General features: G+C 35.4%; 1 protein-coding gene across 1 annotated transcript in view; it reads right to left on the reverse strand.

Moving 5' to 3' along the window:
- ARHGAP20 (Rho GTPase activating protein 20) overlaps nucleotides 1–24,081 on the reverse strand; it is a 168,094-nt gene that overhangs the window by 72,021 nt on the left and 71,992 nt on the right. Inside the window, exons 3-4 of the mRNA XM_074216639.1 lie at nucleotides 11,868–12,032; nucleotides 274–423 (exon numbers count right to left, since the gene is read on the reverse strand). Of these exons, the coding sequence (XP_074072740.1) occupies nucleotides 274–423; nucleotides 11,868–12,032 (315 nt within the window). The remainder of the gene's footprint in view (nucleotides 1–273; nucleotides 424–11,867; nucleotides 12,033–24,081) is intronic.

The raw sequence follows: 24,081 nt of genomic DNA on the forward strand, positions 1-24,081 counted from the left end.
TTAAACAGCCTCTGAGGTACCACCTAATTTTCAATCCTTGAGCCTATGAACAACTGAGTATGGGACTATCTCTAAAGGCAACTCCCTTTGGGACTATTCTAAAAATTGTCACCCAACAAAATCTTCTCTAATTTTATCTTCTGAAGTCAAATAGAACAAGCATTATTTCTTTGATCTATGAATACTTTGTGAATACTATTGCTGAGTAGTAATTAAATTCCTAAAAGAAAATGAATAGAAATAATACAATTATGATCACTTTTTAGTTCCTACCTGAAAGTGGCAACGAAGTTGACAATAGGCCATCCTAAAACAAATGACTTCATTGTATTGGTATTACCTTCACCCACTTCATCCACACAACTTGCTGTCCACATATCACTTAATTTTATTTTATTTTTTATCTTAAGATTGTTGTTATACCTAGAAAGACAAGAAAACACACACACACAATTTAGGACTTTTGTTAAGCCCAAGGAAGAAGTTGAGTAATATACAGCAGATTAGGTAGGTAGGACAATGTCTGGTACAGATGGGCACCCACAACCATTGAGACCTGTAAGGACCCTTGTCAGCTTAGGAAGTGAGATTACTGAGTTTAGGCAGGCAGGTACCAGGAATTTCTTCAGGCTAGCCTATTCTCATTGCTGAATAGAAAGAAAAATTAAGAATAGCAGTGGGTTAGACAATGAACATCATATGAGAAAAAAATCATTTTAATAATAGCAATAATGGTAGCCAGCATTTGCATAGTGTCTACTATGTACAAAGCCCTATGGTAAGTACTTTACAAATATTACCTCTTTTGATTTCATAAAGCACTGCTTTCCAAAAGATCTCTGTGTAATGAACACAATTGAAAAGCACTTGCCATCTTAAAAAAAAAGATCCACCAAATATCCTTACTCTTTTTCTTTTCCATCTCTATAAAGACAGACTAAAAAATACAGTCATGTCCTTACTGTACACCTCTGGAATGTGCTTTTGACCTAAGTAAGTTTTCATCAATGATTAATGGAGTTATCACAGGTTTCCTCCTGGGTCCTATCCAAATCTTTCACTTCTCTGTCCCCTTTGCTGGCAGAGATTATGATCACATCACCTTCTCCATGGTTTTGGTAACACTGAAAATCAACCCAACCCAAATGAGTTGGATTCAGGCCAAAAGCCAGATGGATCACATCTGGCTAAGTAATAAGCTGACACACTTACCATTTGTCTTTTGAGACCCAAGGAAAGATCCAGTTTAAGCCACAAGTTAAATGGCTTTTTTTGATAGTTTTGACATAATCCCCCACAGACATTTGATCTCAAAACCACCGTGGTCGTCAATGTTTGGCCTAATTGGCAGTTTTAAAACTCAAGAGGGGACTGAGACAAAATAACAAGTGGGTCAAGGTAAAGGATAAATAGAAAGCCCAATGAGACTAAAGGCATTTCACATTTCAAATGTCCCTGTGATTCTTCTGCTTCATGAGACATTTACAAGGCAATGTTCTTTGATTGGATTTATGAGTTAGGATTTTTCAAGCATTAAACTTCAAAAATAATTGAGATACAAAGATTAAATTCCTCCTAGATTCTCTCAGTTATTCTAAATAAAAATGTAACTAGAAAATGCTCTGTGCTACAATGTGGCTTCTCTCCCTGTTTTATTTCAACACTTTCCATTAATGACTTTTCATAAGATTTTTCAGCAAATAGGTTGAATTATCCAGTAACTTCTTGATTACCTACCATTGCTGGGACTATAAAACACAAAAATATTTGTTTTTATCTGGAGTCAATCTCTTTCTCTTTAAAGTCACCTCCAACCCTCAAAATCATCCAGGGTGAAACCTTCAAAGTATGTTTTACTCCTTGCTTAATTATTCAATGAGTCTTACAAGTTTCTCCATCATAAGGAACAAACAATATCACAGAATTTTAGAGGTGGATCATATCTGAGAAATCACCTAATCCAACACACTTCAAAATTTTTAATTTACAGATGATTAAAATGAAGATTAAATTTTTTTTTTCCTTTCAGTTTTCAAGGCCCCAGAACCATTAAGTTGTAGAACCTGGAACAGGACATAGGTCTCCTGACTCTTAATCTGTGCTCTATTTCACCATAGTGTTTTTCTACCCTGTCTCTTATGTTCACTTTCTTCTTCCCATTCCCATCATCAATATTGTTGTTCTTAGCTTTGTTTTTTCTTAAGAATAACTTGTTAATTAGTCTCTAGCTTTCTTAGTGTTTCCCCTTTCTGATCTTGCTCATAATCCTACATAAAACAGCCAAAGTATTCACCTTAAAACACTGGGTCATGTCATACTATTCCTCAAAACTCTTCAAAGGCTTCCCATCTCTGCACTGACTATCCAATAACATTCAAATTATATTCATGTCTCCAAGATTCTAACCACAGATTATCTTTTCAGGCTAATCTGAAGGTCAAAGTCTTCACAAAACCAACCCCACTCTCAGTCTTGCCTTGAGCTTTTCTATCTCTGTACTCATGTTGTCTCAGCAAAGAAAGATTTTCCTTATTATGTCCATCTGTCAAACTATTACCTTTCATTCAAGAGCTAACACATGATACCTGTTATCTTAAGCAGCACCCTGGACAAGTCACTTAACCTTTCTGAACCTCAGTTTCCTTTACAATAAGGAGTAAATGTTAGTTATAAATTCCTAAAGGATCTAGGGTTCATTCCTTCCTTTGATTCTTTCTATTGATCTTGCATTAAATCTTTTATCCTCTCTGGACTTCCTTGCTCTGCATCTAGCTCAAAGTAATTTCTTTCTTTTCTGTTTCTATAGCCTTTAGTGTGTATTAAGCATATCTCACATTGTAATTTGTATAATGATGATTCCTGGACATTTATTATCTATCTATACATTAGAAAAGGTAAAGCTCTGAAGATAAGAACAATCATCATTTCCCTCAGTAGCTAATACTTCTACCTTGTTGATATGAAGCAAAGGAGTTTTCTTTTTCTTTGTTGGCCCAATTTATTAGAAGAGACTATTAGTCTAAGACTAAGAATGTTTTTCAGAACATGTCTGCAGAAAATTTCTTAATGACATCTTAGTAAAAAAAGTATTAATTACACTTATCCAAATATATTTAATCAGTACCTTTTTTAAAAAATCATCCTTCATTTCCATTGTTCTCAAACTCAGTATGAAAACTATAGTGGGTCTCTCAGTGATTTTGTAAAATTAGTCTGATTCTACTGTAAGAACAAAATTATAAAGAGAAAACATATGCACCAAGCAATCTTTCAACTTGCTTAATTACTGACACTCATGTACTTTGATGTGCTGAATTAAAGACTAAGACAAGAAGACTAATAATTGGACATAAATGACTATAAAATAAAGCTGCCTTGAGATGAGGTCATGTGGTTTAATGAAAAGATTTGGATTTAGAAGATATTCAAATGATTCTATCTATTAATATTATTATTATTAATAATAGTAAGGGAAATAGTAAGTAATAGTCTTTCTGGCCTCAGTTTCCCCAACTTTGAGGGGTAATTGGATCATCTTGGTCTCTTCTAGCTCTAAATCTAAACCACAATATTAACCAAAGCAAACTAGTAAGAGGAAATCTGCTCAATGATGACAAGAATCTTTGTTCCCAAATTTGATCTCATTCTTTCATGGCCAACCATCATTATGGCATGATCTGGTTCAGTGTATCTTCTCTGTTAAAACAGAATTCCCCAACAGATAGTGGAAAACTGTAAGACTTTAAAAGGAATTTTTCCTGGATCTACAATTTACAACCTAAGGCCATCAAACAAGTATGAATTATCCATATTTTGTTACTTTTCAATTTTTTGACAACAGTATAATAGCCTATAAATTATTTCCCGGTTTATTTTTTAAATAGCAACTGAGTAAACTAGGAAGCCAGTGGCAACAAGAACTATAATTATATTTCCTTCTAGTATTTGAGATCTGGGTATTCTATTTTTTTTTTTTGAAACACATAGAAGATGACCTTTTTTCTAGCAATTCTAATAGTCCTTAGTTAAAAATAAAAACAAAAGCAACCTAATTATTGTTTTAAAAAAATATTTAACTGGTAGTAGATACATATTCCTCTGTTTTAAAAAGCATAATTATTCCAATGGGAGAGAGAAAAAATACTTTATTTATCTGCTTGATAAATTACCAAAGTGAGCTATTTTATGTCTGATCTTTCTAATATGCTAGGAAATCAAATGACTTTCCATTCCTTCATTACACAAAGAATTAATATACTTGCTCTGTCCTCACCCTATTCAGAAGAGATACAAAGTTTGGATAAGAAAAGATCCCTGTGTGGGTCTAATAATAACACCTAATCTCTTTTCCTTCAGTTTTAGATGTCAATGTTTTAATTTAATATTCCCTTTCCCCATGATCATTTAAGGTTGTAAATATACATGGATTGTTTAATTATTTGAATGAGCCAATCATTTGGTAAATTCAGTAAACCTGGTTTGTGTAGAGACAATCACAGGAGTTAAGCTACTAGTTCCCAAATAGTGTCTGGGAAGTTAAAAAAGAAAAGAAAAATGAACTTAAAAAACTCAGATTATGAATTCCAACAAATTACTTGTCCCATGTATAATACTGACTCTAAGAGGAGATATAGACTGAGAGTAAGAAAATAGACAAGACACAGGGCATTGCTTCTGTTATTTAAAGTTCTCCTCAAACAGAAAGTATGCTCTAAGAATGTACTAGATATCTGATAATAACATAATCAGGTGTGTGAGTTACTAATGTTTTTGTTGTTGTTGTTGCTGTTCAGTTTTGTCCAATGACCCATTGTTTTGTCTATGACCCATTTGGAGCTTTCTTCGCAAAGAATAGGAACTGAGGTAAACAAGGTTAAATGACTTGTGCAGGGTCATACAACTAATATGTCTGAGGATGATTTGAACTCATCAAGATGAGTCTTGCTGATTCCATGTCCAAGACTCTATATACTGTCCACCAAGCTGCCACCTCTAACATAGCATATATAAAATGTCCACAAGACTGAAGCTATCTTTCATGTAACTGGAGCCATAAAGTTCCACTTCTTTTTGTTCCAGTAGAGAAACCTAAGTCTTTTCAGGATCATAGATGTGCAGCTGGAAGGAACCTTTAGGGGCTATCACATACAGATAAGGAAATTGAAGGCCAGAGAGACTGTAAGTATCTTGTTTAGTGTTACATGTTACCCAATTAATATGTGGGATTGACTGTAAACCACTTAATATTTCTATTTCTATATTTTGTCATCTACAACATAAGAGTTGGACTAAATAATATTTAAAGGCCCTGTTACATTTAAATCAAATTATCCTGATATATGGACTGACTTGGGTTCTAATAGCTCAACAACCAGAAAATTACTAACAAAAATAATAATGATTACAACAATATTTCCTTAATGCTCTCATTCACAAAGTGGTTTCATATATTATCTTATTTAATCCTCACCATATTATTCGAATTTTACTTAACCTTTCACCGTTTTTAGTTTTTTTATCCACAAAATGAATTTATAATAATAATAGCATCTACTTACCTACTAACCTCATAGGATTATTGAGGATCAAGGAGATTTTTATATATGTATTTAAAATGTTTTATAAAACTTTAAAGTATAATACAACTACTAGTTAGTAGTAGTAGTAGTAGTGGTAGTATTGGTAGTAGTAGTAGTAGTAGTAGTAGTAGTAGTAGTGGTAGTGGTAGTGGTAGTGGTAGTGGTAGTGGTAGTGGTAGTGGTAGTAGTAGTGGTAGTGGTAGTGGTGGTGGTAGTGGCAGTGGTGGTAGTAGTAGTAGTAGTAGTAGTAGTAGTAGTAGTAGTAGTAGTAGTTGTTAAAATCCATGGAGGATGAATAATTTTCACATGCTTACACAAAAAGTAGGTGTTGGAATTCAAATGAAGGCCTTTCCTGATTCTAAGAATAAATTATTTTTTCTATATCATACCATTTTTTACCTAAAAAAAATTTCCAACAATATAAAGACTTACAGAATGCTTTCTGGGGGGGGGGGTAGGGGGAGGGAAGCAAGAATGGGGGGAAAATTGTAAAACAAAATAAATAAAATCTTTCTAAAAAAATTACAACAGTACATGAAATTAAGTCATGCTTAAAAGAAGGTTGAGTTAAAACTGAAATATTCTTCACATTGGGAAATATTTATTCTGTGATTTCATAATTACATTTGGGGTGAACCACAAAGATGAGTGGCAGGTAACATGACTTATTAATAGTGTGAAGTATTAATAAATCATGTTGCCTGCTACTCATCTTTGTGGGGCAAAATGAGAGCATTGCCTTTGAAGTCTCAGACTGGTTCAGATCTTGAAAGAAAAAAAAGAACACCAATACAAAAGATCAGTTCTAGAGATATATGATGGGGGGGGGGGGCGGGGAGCGAAAGTGCCCAGATCCTATTCATCTATATCTTAAAAACTTGGAAAAAGAACTTGATCTTTACATTAAAAGTTAGTCTATATTATATGAGAATCACTTGAATAGCAGCAATATGAAGAAAAAACAACTGATTATAGAACCAGTAAACAACTATTTACTTCTTTTAACTATTCTAGTAATTATAGAGGGAGAAAACCAGAAGAGTGAAGATTTTTTCCCCTAAGAATTAAAACTGAATATGTGACAATTAGATTATAGGCTCCTTAACAATAAGGATTCTATTCTGTTGCTTTGAATTCTCTCTTAGTGCCCAGAATAGTTGATAGACATAATGAATGTTATATTCAAATAGCAACAAATAGGAGTGAACTAAAGAATTGATATTTATCACATAAATCATCAGCGTTTCTATATATATGAACAACAAAGCCTAAGGGCAAGAGATAGAAAGAGAAATTCCATTAAAGTAACTGCAGACAACATAAAATACTTAGGAATCTACCTCCTAAGACAAACCCAGAAACTATCTGAACACAATCACAAAATTATTTTTTACACAATGTCAGATCTAGACAATTGGAAAAACATCAATTAATTGCTCATGGTTAGGCTGAGCTAATAAAAATGACAATTCTACACAAATTATTTATTCAGTGCCATCCATACCAATCAAACTACCAAAAAACTATTTTACAGAACTAGACAAAAAATAATTATAAGATTCTTCTGGAGCAACAAAAAGTCAAGAATATCAAAGGAACTAATGAAATGCAACAAAAGGCAACCTAGCTGTACTATATCTCCAAAAATACTATAAAGCAGCAGTCATCAAAACTGCCTGATATTGGTTAAGAAATAGAGTAATAGATCAGTGGATCAGGAAAGGTATAAACAAGCAGTAGTAAATAACTCTAGTAATCTACTAGTAATCTACTGTTTGAAAAACTCAAAGATGTTAGCTTCTGGGATAAGAACTCACTATTCGACAAAACAATTAGAAAACTGGAAAATAGTAGGGCAAAACTAGGCATAGACCCATATCTCATATCCTATACACCAATATAAGGTAAAAAATGGGTATAGAATTGAGACAAAAAGGGAGATACCATGGATCAATTAATACATCAAGAAATGTTCTGTCAGATATATGGAGAGGGGAGAAATATATGACAAACAGGAAATAGGACATTATAAAATGCAAAATGGATGATTTTTGACTATATTAAATTAAAAAGGTTCTTGCACTAATAAAACCAATGCTGCCAAGATTAGAAGGAAAACAGAAAGCTGGGAAACAATTTCATAGCCAGGGGTTCTAATAAAGGATTCATTTCTAAAATATATAGAGAACAGAATCAAATTTATAAGATTACAAGTCATTCCATAATTGATAAATAGTCAAAGGATATGAACAGGCAGTTTTCAAATGAAGAAATTAAAGCTATATTAAAACAACTATGGAGTCCCACCTCAAACCTATCAGATTGACTAAGATGAGAAAAAAAGGGAAATGATCAATGTTAGAGAGATGTGGGGAAATTGGGACATTAATGCACTGTTGGTGGAGGTGTGAATTGATCCAGTCATTTTGGAGAGCAATCTGGAACTATGCCCAAAAGGTAATAAAACTGATCATATCCTTTGACCCAGTACTACCATACTATGGGCCTATATCCAAAAGAAATTATAAAAATATGGGGAAATTCAAAAATATTTAAAGCAGCTCTTTTTCTAGGGGCAAAGAATTGGAAATTGAAGGAATGTCCTTCAATTGGGGAATGGCTAAACCAGCCATGGGGTGTGTGTGTGTGTGTGTGTGTGTGTGTGTGTGTGTGTGTGTGTGTGTGTGTATTATGGAATAATATTATTCTATAAGAAATCATGAGGAGAAGCAGCATAGGGAAGCATGGAAAGAATTACATGGACTGATGCTGAGTGAAGGGAGCAGAACAAAGAGAACCTTATAAACATTAAGAACAATGTTGTGAGATGATCAGCTAAGATGGCTGTAGCTCCTCTCATCAGTTCAAAGATCAAGGACAATCCTGAGAGATCTGCTATAGACAATGACATCCACATCCAGAAGGAAAAAACCATGGAATCTGAAGTGCATACTATGTTCACTTTTTAAAAACTTCTTTTATGTTTTTCCTTCCTATCTCATGGTTTTCTTTCCTTCCCCTTAGTTCTAATTCTTCTTACACAAAATGACTAATATATAGACACAAAAGTATATGTATAACTTTTACCAGACTGTTTGCCACCATGGGGAAGGGGAAAAGAAGGGCGGGTGATAGAAAATTGTGTAACTCATAAATTTGCAAATGGATAAAAGCTGAACGACTACTGTAGCATGTAATTGGAAAAATAAAATAAAATTTTGAGCATTAAAAAATAAAGAATTGATATTTATTCCTTTATTCTTAGTTATCTGTAAATACTATTTCCACTGACACTTGCATTCTTTACAAATTCCAATTTAAGGAATGCATGTATATTCTAGTCTCAACTGAACATAATTAAAAACCTCCATGGATAAGCTCTTTTCTACAACTGCATTCCTATTGACATCATAACAACATCTGTATCCACATCTGTAGGCATTCTAATCTTATCCAAAATAAATCCTGCAACATTTGATCTTCTTTCTGGCAGCATCTCAAAGATTATAAGATCATGACTTTAGAGCTGGAATGGTGCCGTTTGAGGCCATTTAGACCAGCTCCTTCATTTTACAGATGAGGAAATTGAGGCCCAAAAGGGTGAAATAACTTGCCCCAAAGTTAAACAGATAGTAAAAAAGTAGAACTGGGATTTAAATCTAAGTCCTCTGATTCCTTTGGGGCACTGGATCAATGTAGATGCTCTGAAAAAAGTATAGACACTTCACAACAGTCCCTTTTTCTCATTTTCTACAATCAGGGAAGGGGAAGAGATTCTTTCTATCCCCAGAGGAATAACTATTATAGTGTATTTATTGGCATAAGGGAATATCAAGATTCTAAACTGAACAGTTGAAAGGTTTTGTTAGATATTGTGGTAAAAACCATTCCTGTAGATTAAATATTAATAATGCATTACAAAATATCTTACAAAATTAATACTAACTTGTTTTACTTAAATATGAAATGAGAATAAGGAGTTTTAGGGGACAGAGATTGGTTTAATAACAAAAAACTCTTTTTTTTTTTTGCTAGAGGACATGCCCATCTCCTGACCTAGGACTGTCCCTCATGGCTTGGCTCTCTCCATTCTCATCTCAACCTCTTGGCTTCTGGCTTCTGACTTCTTTCAAATCTCAGCTAAAGTTCTACTTTCTACAGGAAGTCTTTTCCAGTATATCCTTAATGTTAGTGCCTTCCCTCTGAGATCATCTCAAATTTATTCTATATATATCTTGTTTGCATGTTGTTTCCCTGTTAGACTACTAGCTCATTGATAGCAGGGACTGTCTTTTGCCTCTCTTTTTATTTTAGCACAGGACTTCAGCACAGTGTCTATAGTAGACATTTAATAAATGCTTTTTGATATAATATTTTTAGCAATATCATCAATGAAGGATTAAATGGAGTGCTTATGAAACTTTAAGAGAATACAAAGCAAATGTTAGATGATGGAATTATGAGCTGCAAAAGACCTTCATAAGTTTAAACAATGAATTATAGCTAATGAAATGAAATCAAGTAGGATTAATGTAAATTCTATATTTTTGGTACAAAACCCCAACACTGGTCACTGAAAATCTCAAGCCTAGGCAGGATGATAAGGGGATGCAAAAAGAATTTTGAAGGTAACTTCACTTGGAGGAGCTGACCATGTTTCACCTGAGGAAGGCAAAACTAATAGGAAATATGATTCTTTTAAAATATTTGAAAGACTATTTTATATGGGGAATTAGACTTATTTTTCTTGGCATCAGAGGGTAGAACTAAGAGAAATAAGTAGATCACAAAAAAGGTAGATTTTGGCTTTCTGTGAGAAAAAGCTTTCGAATTTAATAATTCAAACTATTCAAGAGTAGAATAGCCTGTCTTGGGAAATAGTGAGCTTTCTCTCTCTCTGAGAATTTTCAAGGGGAGCTTGATGGAGATATTATGGGCAGTTCAGGAAGAAAATCATTCTTTGGTGTGGTTTGTACTGGATGATCTCTTTACAGTGCTATGAAATCTTTTGAAGACAAATTTTAGAAATGAAAATGAAAAATTTATACCTTTATCTTCCTCTTATTTTTTTTTAAACATCATAATCCTTAATACTTTCTCTGAAGTTCAAAGAGAAGAGAAGTTTCACTGGTTTCTAGGAAAAGGTAAAAGAGTTCATTTCTATGATTTCTATTATTAGGCTTAAGACCAGATTGTCTTTTCCCTTTCCCAACTCCAAACCATATATTTCTGCTAACTTAATACAACAATACATGTTCTATTCTTTTGTTTGTTTGTTTGTTTGCTTGAGGGAGGAGGTCAGAGGGAAGGAACAGAGAGGTTTCTCTTGTGTGTAGTCATTTATAACAAAGATTGTTTTACAAAGCTATAGGTCCTGAAAGACACTGGCACTATAGGCTTCTGTGAATGATAAAAGTAATTTAAGTTGGAGTCAGAGGGTGAATAATTGGACATCAAGAATAATTATGTTCACAGTATCTAGTCTGATTCCTTGACACTCCTAGTTTAGAACCAAATCCAGTAAAGCCTTTATTGATTACAAATCTTAATTAACATGTAATTTTCTTGGGGGGGGTGCTCAGCTTGAAGAAAATAGACAAAAATGGGTATGTTATCAAGGATTTATTTTAATAATAAACTCCCAGGAAATGTCTTGGGGTCAGCAAAGAGATATATTATCTATGAACAGACGCTTGGTACAATCAAGATTGATGCTGAAAGTAATGACCTTGAGAGGCATTCACTGCAAAAGTGAGGAATCATCAGAGAAAGATTTAATTATATTCAGTGTAATCCCTTTACTGAAGGGATTTGTCTTTTTAGGAGGTTTCTAATGACAATTTCCAGGCATAAATTTTTCTGACAATACTAACACTTTATTGTTTTAAGAAGCATTGTTCTTATAGCAGTCCTGGAGATCAGGAGTAAAACCAAAGGTCATGCTAAATTAAAAACCCCTTTGAGACTTAGAAGGGATATTATAGGTCACTTAGTTCAATACCCTCATTTAATAGATTAGGAAACCAAAGTCTAGCAGATAAGTGGCAAGTTAATTACAGAAAGAAGCCCAATATGAATTAACACATCCTGACTTAACTATACTTAAAAATTAGTATATACAAAAAAGAGAAATGTAAGAAAATGAAACAAAATATACTTCATCATCAAAAAGTTTGGCACGTGCTAAACAAGGATTGATTGAAGAGACAATTTTCTTCAGGGTCACAATGACCATTTGCTAAGGAGATTCCATTACATTTTAATAAAGACATTTACTTAGATACTTACTTGACCTTAGTTACAACAAACAAATCATTAAACAGAAAGATATGTCGTTCCTGACGCTGCAGGCCCCTTTTGAGTTCAACACGACCGTCAATCAGCAGGGTCCTGCTGGAACCCGTAAAAGAATTAAGAAATGCACATGGATCCAAGTTGGCAGATGGACTCTCCCTGTAAAAGAAGAAACAATATTGTAATACTTAGCAAAATTGTCCAAAGCATGATGGAATTTTATAACACACACCAAGCCAAAACCAGCTGCCAATATTAGCTGAATATCCCTTGACCTAGTCCTCAAAACACTGTCATAGATTCTATGATTGTCTAAGAAACAGAGGTTGACTCCTAGCACAACAAGTTCCACAAAGGTAATAACTTGTCCCAAAGGTAGATATTTATCTAATTAAGTTTTAACTCTTCCTACTCTGACCCCTTTGTCCTCTTACAATCATTTTTGCCATATGCATGAGGTACTATTTTGTTTTGTATCATGGATTAGGAATTAGTATGAGTTTTTCTGGTGAAAATGGCAAGGAAACTATAGGGGACTGGAATTGTTTGATGGTAGAACCAAAATGTTGTGAAGAATATTATGACTGACTGCTTCTATCATGGAACTAGGGTATAGCACATCATTAATTATGAGAAATTTTGATTCTATTGATTTTTCAATCAATTAACTTTTATTAAGCTATTATTTATCAACAATGTGCCAGGCCTCATGCTAAGTTCTAGGGATACAAAATGAGGAAAAATGTCAATCTCTGCTCTCAAGGAGCTTACAATCTAATGAACAAATTGACATCATACTATAAATCAATCACTCCAACATGATCATAATTTTGTAATCCTTTTTATGTTTCATGCTATAAAGGAATTTTACCCATATTTTCCAAATGGTTGACAGTTTGGTTCAATTCAACAAGCATTTACTGTTGATTTTCTATGTTCTCTCATGATTGGCCAAGAACTTTTTTGATGTTTGGTTTCTTTTTTTGTTTTTCATTCACACAGAAGACTATGATATTTGGAAGGTGATGCCATGACATGCACATGAATTGAATTTGAGTGAGATGATACTGTGCTAAGTCTCAGTCTCACTTTCTCCTCTGGAGGCATCTAAATCCATGGCCAGATATGAATCAGGATGATCGCAGATGGCTCTGGATGAGAGGCAAATCAGGATTAGTGACTGGCCCATGGCCATACAACTAGTAAGTATCCAGTGTCTGAGGCCAAATTTGAAATAAGGTCTCCAGGACTGGTGGTCTACCACCTAGCTACTGGGCCAGCAATAGATACCAAGCCAAGCTCTACTTGGTCATTATTTGGCTTGGGATTAGCTAAGAGTACATTTGTTTTTGCCAGAAACCCAGTGAGTCTTCTCCTCCCAGATTGATTTCTTTTTTTTTTCTTTTTTTACTAGTTTAAAGAAACTATTCTCTGCCTTATTTCTTTCTTATCTAGTCTGAATGGACATTGCCTCAGTCAAACTGAGAGCTGTCAAAGATCCTAGCTTAAAAAAGTTGTCTTCCACTGCATCCCAGGCCATCTTCAACCCTCCTAATCTATATCTGGCCACTGGACCCAGAGATGACTCCATAAGAGAAAGCAAGGCTGGTGACTCTATCTCAAATTAATTCACTTGCATGTCAACTCCCTGATGTCATGGGTTCTTTTCAAGAACAAAAGACAAACAACTAGCTAGATGTTGTCTCTGGTGTTGGGGATACCAAGACAAATAGGAAATATTTACTGCCCTCAAAGGGTTTACAATTCTAAATAAATGTTTTAAAAACAGGGGGAAAGGAAATATAAAGCGATTTCCTTTCAAACATAAATTCACAAACTTAATACAAAGGACTCAAAGCCCACTGCTACAATAGATCGTCACATCTTACAATCGCCAAGTATTAATCATTAAAAGTAGAGATCAAGGAAATACTTGAGCTCATCATTGATAATACAAAGGATTTGAATCACTAAGAACTCATAATTCTAGAAACTGTCATTTTGACTTGTAGTTTTAGAGCTAGAAGGGGCTCTCTAGTCCAATGAACCCATTTTAGAGATGAAGAAACTAAGGACCAGAGAACTTTTGTGATTTGTCCAAGGTTGCACAGAGTCAACAGAGAGTCAACTCCAGATATTTTGACTCTGAGGAGTCTTCTTTCCATTGTCTCATATTCTTTGTCTTCCTAAGTGCTCCTACTATCAATTCAGATGTCAATCTTTCAACTCCTCAGAAGATGCTTTAATGAATTGCTGTTCCCTCAAGTAATTTATCTCCTAATACTCAGTTCTATCTATAAAGGGATGGTTGACCTTTGATATGGATTGGGCCATCAATAAAATTGGAAACCTTATGGCTAGGTCTCTGTGAGTAGAGCTTTTGAAAACCTATGGTCAGGGCAGCTAGGTGGCGCAGTGGATAAAGCAGTGGCCCTGGAGTCAGGAGTACCTGGGTTCAAATTGGGTCTCAGACACTTAATAATTAGCTAGCTGTGTGGCCTTGGGCAAGCCACTTAACCTCATTTGCCTTGCAAAAAACTATAGTCAAGATCTTCAATTAAAAAAAAAGCTATGGGGTGGCTAGGTGGCACAGTGGATAAAGCACCAGCCCTGGAGTCAGGAGTACCTGGGTTCAAATCCGGTCTCAGACATTTAATAATGACCTAGCTGTGTGGCCTTAGGCAAGCCACTTAACCCCACTTGCCTTGCAAAAAAAACCAAACCTATGGTCAACTCAATGCTCCATTGAAGCCACCAATGGAGGCAGAACCCACAATCATGACATTTATATAGCACATTGCTTATGCTGAACCACAGGATATCATTGTAATTATCTTTAGCATTCATGTGAGACAAGTAAGAAAGAGCAGGTGTTCATGTTTTCCTTTGAGACAAGGAAATCTGTAGTCAAGCAATCCATGGAAGTTGTTTGTCACCCCTGATAGACTCTTATCTCCTTACTCCTGGATGATTACAACTACTGATCCATGTTTCTGCCTCAATTCTTTCTCCAACTAGTCACTCCTTCACTCCAGTGCTGAAGTGATCTAAAAAGTGCTGGTCTGACCATATTATTTTTTCCCTTCCAACCCCACAATAAACTTCAATTTTTCCCTATTATTTTTAGGATCAAATGGAAAATCCTTTCTTGGCCTTTTAAACCCTTTCACAACAATTACAACTAATGACTGCATAAATTTCGAGGTTTGCAAGGTACTTTACAAAAATCATTTCATTTTGTTCTCATGACAACCCTGGTGGATAGCTGCTATTATTATTCCCATTTTACAGATAAAGAAACTGAGGCAAACAAAAGTTAAGTCACACAGCCAATAAGTGTCCTAGGCAGGAACTGAACTATTGTGTTCTTGACTGCAAATCTAGAGCTGTTTTTTCATAACCTAGCTCCTTTCTGTCTCTTCAGTCTTCCTTTTACTGGCTCTCTCTCATACCTGGAATACTCTGGACCTTCCTCATCTTTACCAATTTTACTTTCTTCAAAACAAAACTCAAATCCTTCCTTCTGCAGGTTTTTCCCTGTCCTATTTCCCCTCCCTTCTCCTCCATCCTTCCATCTTCCTATTTACTCCATATATTTTACAAACATTTTGTTTGGACACAATCATGAGCATATTATTTCCCCCACTACAATGTAAGGATTTTGAGAATAAGAACTATAATTTTGCTTTTTGATGTATCCCCTAGCATTTTAGCACAGTGATCAGCTCATAATAGGCACTTAACAAAGGCTTGTTGATAATAATCAGAACTACACTAAACAACCTAAATCGAAGGCTATATGGGATAGGAATTCTGACTAACATGTAACAATCTAATCTCATACCAGAATATTTAAAAGCTGCTTTGTAGCAGGATTAATACAAAGGATTCAATCACCCAGAACCCACACCTAACTTGAAAATAATGATTTCTATTGAAGTCAGCAGTCTGCCAGATTAATCTATTAACTATTAAAAAATCTCAAAAGATATATAAATGACTGAACTGGGACCACCCTGGCAGTTCCTTGCCCAGCTGTCTTTTTCTTGCATCTTAAAGCAAATAAACAAACACCAGAAACAAAAACAAAAAACAAACTAATCTGTACAGATGGTCAAACTGGGGCTAGATCTGAGCTTCATTTGTGAGGGGATTGCTGAACCAGGAAATCTCCACAGCTGGTGCTGAGAGGATCAGAAGTTGAATACCCACAATCTCAAGACAGCAAATAGCCACCAATAGATTAATTTTGAACATCCATATTTAGCCTCATAAACTTTGACCCTTATTCCTCTCCAAATGAGGAAAAACATGGGATGAGAGGAACTCAAAAAATATAGTTTATTCCATTGCCTGAGGACAAAAAAAAAAGGTAAAGAGCTTGAAAATCTGTACCTCATTATAGTAGTGATTACTCTGAGATGCTGACCCCAATTTCCTCCCCCATAGAGTAAGTCCCAAGAGCAGAGAAGGAAATGAGGATACTCTCAGCCACTCATCAGAAGCAGGGTCTTCATTTCAACAATTCTTTCCCTCAAAAGTTGTAGGATGACCAAACAGACATGACTCAGAGGGGATGATGGGATGCTGTGGTTAATTTTTTTTTTTATTTAAGGCAATGGGGTTGACTTGCCCAAGGTCACACAGTTAGGCAATTATTTGAACTCAGGTCCTTCTGACTCCAGGGCTGGTGCTCTATCCATTGCACTACCAACTTTCCCTGTGCTGTGGTTAGAAGTTATGGGTGAGAAAAAGTAAAGAAGGTGTTGGGTGGAAGAAAGACCTATTTTGCCTGGTGTTCTCAGTTTATATAGGGCCTATGCTCATGAGCTTCCCCAGGCAGTATTGTGGGAGCTGTTTCATCATTATTTGGAATAGGAGTTCTTAGACATTTTTTTGTCAAGAACCCCTTAGGCAATCTAACAATACCTATGGAATCTTTCACAGAATTTAAATGCATGAAGTAATATATATATGATTACCCAAAGGAAAATGATTATACAAAATGCATTTATCAACATTTTAAAAAAGTACATAGTCTCCAAGTTAAAACCCCAGAGTTACAGTAACATGGCACAATGATTTTAAGCTTTCAGTCAGTAAATATTGATTAAGCACCTACTAAGTAAAAGACGATGTGCTAAGTGCTACTTTGCTTTGAATAGACTTCATTTAAAGTATGTTGTTAGGAAGACAGACTGAATCTGTGATTTCATTACTTTGGGGAGCTCTCCATCAGGAAAACTCTATCATCATAGATCTATTGTTGTTCAATCATTTCTATTGTATCTTGCTCTTCATGATCCCCATTTCGAGATTTCTTAGCAAGGATACTGGAGTGATTTGCCATTTCTGTCTCTGGTTCATTTTATAAATGAAGAACTAAGGCAAACTTGCCTATTATTGTGCTATAAGAAATGATGAAAGAGATGGCTTTAAAGAAACCTAAGAACTCAGGAAGATGATGTTCCTGACTCTCTTCATTTTGCCATCTAGTTGCCCAAGCAACTATATACAAACAAGCTCTATAGAAGATATAGTGAAGGGGGGCGGCTAGGTGGCATAGTGGATAAAGCACTGGCCTTGGAGTCAGGAGTACCTGGGCTCAAATCCTGTCTCAGAAGTGTAATAATTGCCTAGCTGTGTGGCCTTGGCCAAGCCACTTAACCCCATTTGCCTTGCAAAAAAAAAAAGCAGAAGATAAAAGTGGAGAATGTCAACAAAAGAAAAGTATTAGAATTTGGAGAATCAGGAATGGCTTTTTGTAGATACCTAGGTGGGGAACTTGTTTTCTGCCAAGGGCCATTTGAATATTTATATCATTTGTAGGCTATCTTTAGTAAAACATTTAATTAATTTTCCCCTAAAAGCCTCCTAGTTTTATTGAATTTGGATTCCTGCCTACACTTGCCTTTGCCAAATCAATACAGTCTACTGTATAACTCCAGGAGCTTTCACCTTTTTTGAATTGAGTGCTAGGCATGGAGTAAGGCCCAAGTTCAAATCCAGCCCCAGACACTAGCTATGTGGCCTGGGCATGTCACTTAACCCAGTTTGCCTTAATCCACTGAAAAAGGAAAAAGTTAACCAATATAGTATTTTTGGCAAGAAAACCCCATGGGCAGCATTAGCTGTTCACAGATTCAGACAAGACTGAACAACAACCTTGTATGTACTTGTATGACTTAGGCAAGTCATTTTATCTTGCTGTTTATCAGCTTCCCGATATGTCAAATGAAGGACTTTCAGAGAACTTCCAAATGAAATGATTCTCCAACAGAAGAATTTTTTATCTACATAGGTCCATAGCTTCTTGAACACCAAACCCTCCCTACTCTTTGCTAATATTTTCCTCAGGGAGGGAAAAATGTCAACATGATTTCTATGATTCCCTCCCTGTATTCCAACCAAAAAGTGTCCCTGTAACACTATAGGGTCATACCACAAGGGAATCAAACAAAGAGGAAAAGATCTCATGTGTACAAAAAATTTATAGCAACTCTTTTTTATAGTGGTAAAGAATGGGAAACTGAGTGAATATCCTTCAAAAGGAAAATATATCTGAAAACAGTATGGTATATGAATGCAATAACTTACTATTGTGCTATAAGAAATGATGAAAGAGATGGCTTTAGAGAAACCCAAGAATGACTTGATGCAAAGTTAAAAGAATCAGAAGAGCAATTTATATTTATATCAACAATGGACATTTCTCAAAGACTTAAGAACTCTGATCAATCATGATTTCCAACAATGATAATGAAGAACGCTATCAACCTTCTGACAGTATATCCCACTGATATACAGAATGATATATATGCTGTCTTTGGACATGATCAATATGGGAATATTTTGCATGACTTTTTAGTAAGGAGGTTTTATTCTTTTGGGGGGGAAAGAAGGGTAGGGGGTAGAGATAATAAATCCTTGACCATTAAAAAAAATTTTTTTAAAGAAAGTAGCCCTCATATTCTTAAACCTTTCTTATTTCCCTGAATACACTGTTAGTCCTTGAGACTCACCTAGGTAAAAATATAACCCTGCTGCATGTCTAGTCTTATGCAATCTGTTTAACAAACTTCTGGCCAAATGACTTTTTGAAAATCATTTGCTCACTTTTGGATATACTATTATTAACCAACATCATCTTCATCATCATCAATATTTCTTTTTGTCCCTGACTTATAATGTCATCAGTGTAGGGGAAGTGCAGATATTGACATTCCCTTCTCAATATAACTTCTCTGTTAAATTAAGTGACCCATTCAGGGTCATTTTGGGTGAATTTGAATCCTGCCTAGATACTTATTAGCTATATGACTCTATGCAAGTCACTTAAACTATCTGGTCCTAATTTCTTTATAAAATGAAGGGACTAAATACAATGACCTAAGGTACTTTTGAGTTCTAAGTCTATATGATCTTATACGCCAAAGGAAGGTACTTTATTTTTCCCCAGTTACATATAAAGACAATTTTTAACATTCATTTTTTTAAAAACTTGAGTTCCAAATTTTCTCTCTTACTCCCTCACCACCCCCACTCTCTGAGAGAGTAAACAATTTGATATAGGTTACACACATACAATCATGCAACACATAATAACATATTGGTCATTTTGTGAAGGAAGACAAATCCAAATAAAAAAACAGGAAAAATATAAAAAGTGAAAAAAGTATGCTTTGATCTACATTCAGATTCCATTAGTTCTTTCTCTAGAGGTGAATAGCATTTTTCATTGAATCCTTTGGAAATATCTTGGATTGTCATTGTATAGTTGAGAAGAGCTAAGTTATTTATAGCTGACCATTATACAGTATTACTTTTACTGTGTCAAAGCACTTGAGCCCAGGTCACCCATACTTCAAAGTTTAACCTTTCTACCTACTCTAGCACCTATCTTTCAGCATCACCACTTGTTATATAGCACTTTGGTAAGAAGTGCCTATAGATGAGTGGGAAGAAGACCAGATTACTTAGGCTATTCAGGACTTTTCTGAATGACTACGGATTGGTCATCACTGACCAAGATTAAAAGTTTCTTTTAAACTTGCAGTTTTTAAAGGAATTTTCCAGACAATGGTATCTTTTAACTAATATGGTTTGTGTAGTTCTCTTGAATTAAAAGGGAACTCACTGGAGCCACACTTTTATCTCTTTCTTTCCTCACACTGTCAAACTGTAGTCCATCATTGTTTTTTTTTAACAATTACTCACTTCTTAAGCTTTGGCAATCTGACTTCTGTCACCTTATTTCCCCTTTACTAAAAAATTTCAGTCTCATTAATAACCAACTGGGTGAGATGACAAAAATCAATAAAGTCAAATGACCTGGCTTCAAATCCTGACTGGTATATACTGTGTCAGCAAGTTATTTAACCTTTGTGATTCAGTTTCCTTATGTATAAAATTAAGGTGTTGGACACTAAAATTCCATTTTAGCTCTTTTGTTTTGTTCTTTTAGGTTTTTTTTTTTTTGCAAGGCAATGGGGTTAAATGACTTGCCAAAGGTCACACAGCTAGGTAATTATTAAGTGTCTGAGTCTAGATTTGAACTCAGGTCCTCCTGACTCCAGGGCCATTTTAGCTCCTTTAATCATCAAATCTATTTTTTTCAATCTGAGGCAATTGATAATATTGACCCACCCTTGCTTTGGAAAACTCCTTCCTTTTGGTTTCCAGGATATTCTCCTATCTCTTCTCCCTTTATGACCTTTGTTTCTCCAACTTCTTTCTTGTCTCCTCTTCCTTTTCCCAATCCCTCAAGTCCACTAAAGGTTCTGTCTTTTGCCTCTTTTCTCTTTCAGTTTTCTTCCATGTATCTCATTTTTTACCTTGGCTTTAATTGAAACTTCTTTGTGGATGATTCCCAGGTTTTTATCTCTTCTGTTACCACAATGTTGTTAATTGCCTAATAGAAAGCTCCAAGGCGTCTGTCCTAGTACATCAAATGAAATATGTGGCAACCTAAACTAATTTCCCCCCATCCCCCTACCCTTCCTCCCCTCCCAAAGACTCAATTCTCTATCTTCCTTTTTTTTCATCACCATTCTTACAAAACCTTGAAGTCATCTTTGATCCTTCTCTCTGTCTTTGTCTGTGACTCTCTCTCATCAGTTGACAATTTCTGTCAATTCTACCCTCACAATCTCTCATTTTCATTGATGCAGAGAAACATGGGCATAGGGGGTGACGAGATCAGTTGGGAACAAACTTTGTAAATCTTTTGCTTGCCTTGTAAAGGGAATCTTCCTTCTTTTATCATCTAATTTAGGCCATACCTGAGGGCCTGACCTTCAACTTGGATTGCATTGCTTTACCCCCCAGCAGCCAGGTGTGCTTCCTGGAAGACCACCCAAAAGGGACCCCTCCCCAAAAGGCAAAATCTCCAATGAGGGACTTGGGTCACTCCCAGGTCATCACCCTCTCCCATGGACTTGGGAAGAGAACTTAAAGGAAGGAGGAAAGGAGTTCACTCTCTTTAACCTTCTCAGTCTCCTGCTGAATGCTGGCCAGCTAGCAATCCACGTGGTCTTCTCTTAAAACTCTTTCTAACTTTTCTAACCCTTTCTTAATATGCTGTAATTTCCTTTAATTAATCTCTATTTTCTTTCCAAAACCTCTATTCCCGAGTCTGAGTCGTGATTCCTCGAAGGGCAGAACTGAACTCAAGAAACAAATCAGCAGCTACATCATCTCTCTGCTTTCCATCCTCAGTGCCACCACCCTAATTTGGACTCTTTATAAACTCCTGACAGTATTAAAATCAGCCTCCAGGTTGATCTCTAAACCTCTTGTCTTTCATATAAATGTTCTGGGAATCATCACACCACCCTTGTCCCCAATCTTTCACATAAGTGCTCAGATAATCTTCACATCACTCTTCAACTCAATAATATCCATGATTTCCATATCAGTCAAAAGAAAAACAAACTCACTAGCTTAATACTCAAAGTCATCTACAACAGGTTCCTCTTTAACCTTATCTCACATCACTCCTCTGCAAAAACCCCTCAAATAAACCTGTAAACATCCCAAATTACAGCCAGTGATCCACTTGATGTACCCACAAAAGGTCTTGAGCTTTGTTTCCCCTAGTCATGATGTACATGAAACTTGGAAAGCCTCTCTCATCCTCCCAACCCCAGTTACAGGGGTGTTTCCATCTGCACAGGGTCACACCATTATTAAGTGTCTGAGGTTAGATAGGAATTCAGGTCTTCCTGACTTGGAATCCACTGCCCTATCCATTAGACCATATTGCCTCTCTTAAGTCCTCTCTCTCCCTTTTGAAATTTTATCCCTTGATTAGGATGTAATTGAAATATTTTCTTAAAGGAACCTTTCCTCTGATCCTCTTAGCTACAAATAATCTCTTCTTTCTTGGATCTCATAGCACATTTTTAGCTTTTGTCCTTATGCTTTGTTTTCAACCGCAGTTATCTGTGAGTTTCCTCATGTCCATGGACATATTATGATATGATAATAATAAATGGTTAAAATACCATTTAACTCAGACATTATTTTATATGTGTATGTATATACATAAAGATCTCTCTCTCTATATATATATTATATATATATATATATATATATATAATATATATATATTTTCAAGAACATTTTCCAAAGGGGAAAGAAAACATTCTTTGAATTGATTCTTAATACATTAAGCAAAGATCCAATAAATACTGATAATAATGGTGATAGTCACCTTAGTTAAATTTGTTTTTTATTTTTTTTATTTTTACTTTTTAGGTTTTTGCAAGGCAAATGGGGTTAAGTGGCTTGCCCAAGGCCACACAGCTAGGTAATTATTAAATGTCTGAGACCGGATTTGAACCCAGGTACTCCTGACTCCAAGGCTGGTACTTTATCCACTATACCACCTAGCCGCCCCGACTTTGGGGGTTTTCTTGAGAAAGTAGTTTTGCTATTTCCTTCTTCAAATCATTTTACAGATGAGGAAACTGAGGCAAATAGAGTTGAGTAATTTGCTCAGGGGTCACACAGCAAGTCGGTGTCTGAGGCCAGATTTGAACTCAAGAAGATAAGTCTCCCTGACTGCAGGCCTTGGACACTATGGGCACCTCCTGGCTGCTCCTAGCAAACAGTAAGTAGGCACTTAACTAACATAGGGTATCCTAAAGATCTTTGAAGTTTACAAAGTGAAACAACACTTGAAACAACAACTTGAAACAACACTGCGGGGTAGGTAGTGCAAATATCATGTATGTCTTGTAGATTAAAAAAACCTTGAAGTTCAGAAGGCTGAAAACACTTCTCCATAATCCCACAGCTGCTAGGTGGCAGAGTTCCAACTATATCAAGGAATACCTTACAGCTCTTCTCAGAAGAAGCTAAGAATGAGTTAAAAACAAGAAAACATCTATGCTGCACTCAGAGTCAAAAATAAACATTTCAGCACTCACATAGTTTTAAAAAACTTTCATCCAAGGAGACACAAACACACAAACAACCTTTGTTGTTTTGTTTTTTTTTGCCAGCAGCCCTAATCAGGGTTTCCTAGTAAAGATGATTTCCCAATTATGTGTGTCTCAAAATGTTTATTTTTATTCTGAGTGCAATGTAGATGTGTTTATTTTGGTTTATTAGAGTATAGAAATTAGAGAAAAAAGATTATAACCTTCTAATTTAGCATCTTAATATCACATGATTTAAAAAAAAACTCAAGTTATAATTAACAGAGACATAGAACACTGTCCCAAATACAAGGAGATTGAGAATTAACCTTGCTCCAGTTTATATTGAATCTTAAATGAAATAGTTTATTTCAATTCATTTTAAAAAGTCAGGTCTACTTTATTTGGTTAGTGGGGGAAGAGCAGGAAGTGTAATTTTTAGGACATTTTTATGAAATCTAAATGAGGCCAGCTCCCAAAGATTTACTAATAGAAGACTGGACAACTAGGCTCAGTGAGTAGAACACTGGGTTAGGATCAGGAATTATTTGAGCTTTTATTTAAGCTGACCTTAGACGTTTACTAGTTGTGTGACCCTGGGAAAGTCACTTAACTCTGCCTCAATTCCTCATATATACAGGCTACAGCTCAGCCATGGGCTTCTTGGTCTGAGATGTTATCAGATTGGAACTACAGTTAAAGTCCTACCAAAATAAAATTTGGTGTTTTTACTCAGAGAGAACTTTCTACTCTGATTTAAACCCTAGCTGTCTGCCCCCTGCTTC

This window comes from Macrotis lagotis, chromosome 1 (assembly GCF_037893015.1).
Source record: "Macrotis lagotis isolate mMagLag1 chromosome 1, bilby.v1.9.chrom.fasta, whole genome shotgun sequence".
Lineage (NCBI taxonomy): Eukaryota > Metazoa > Chordata > Mammalia > Peramelemorphia > Peramelidae > Macrotis > Macrotis lagotis.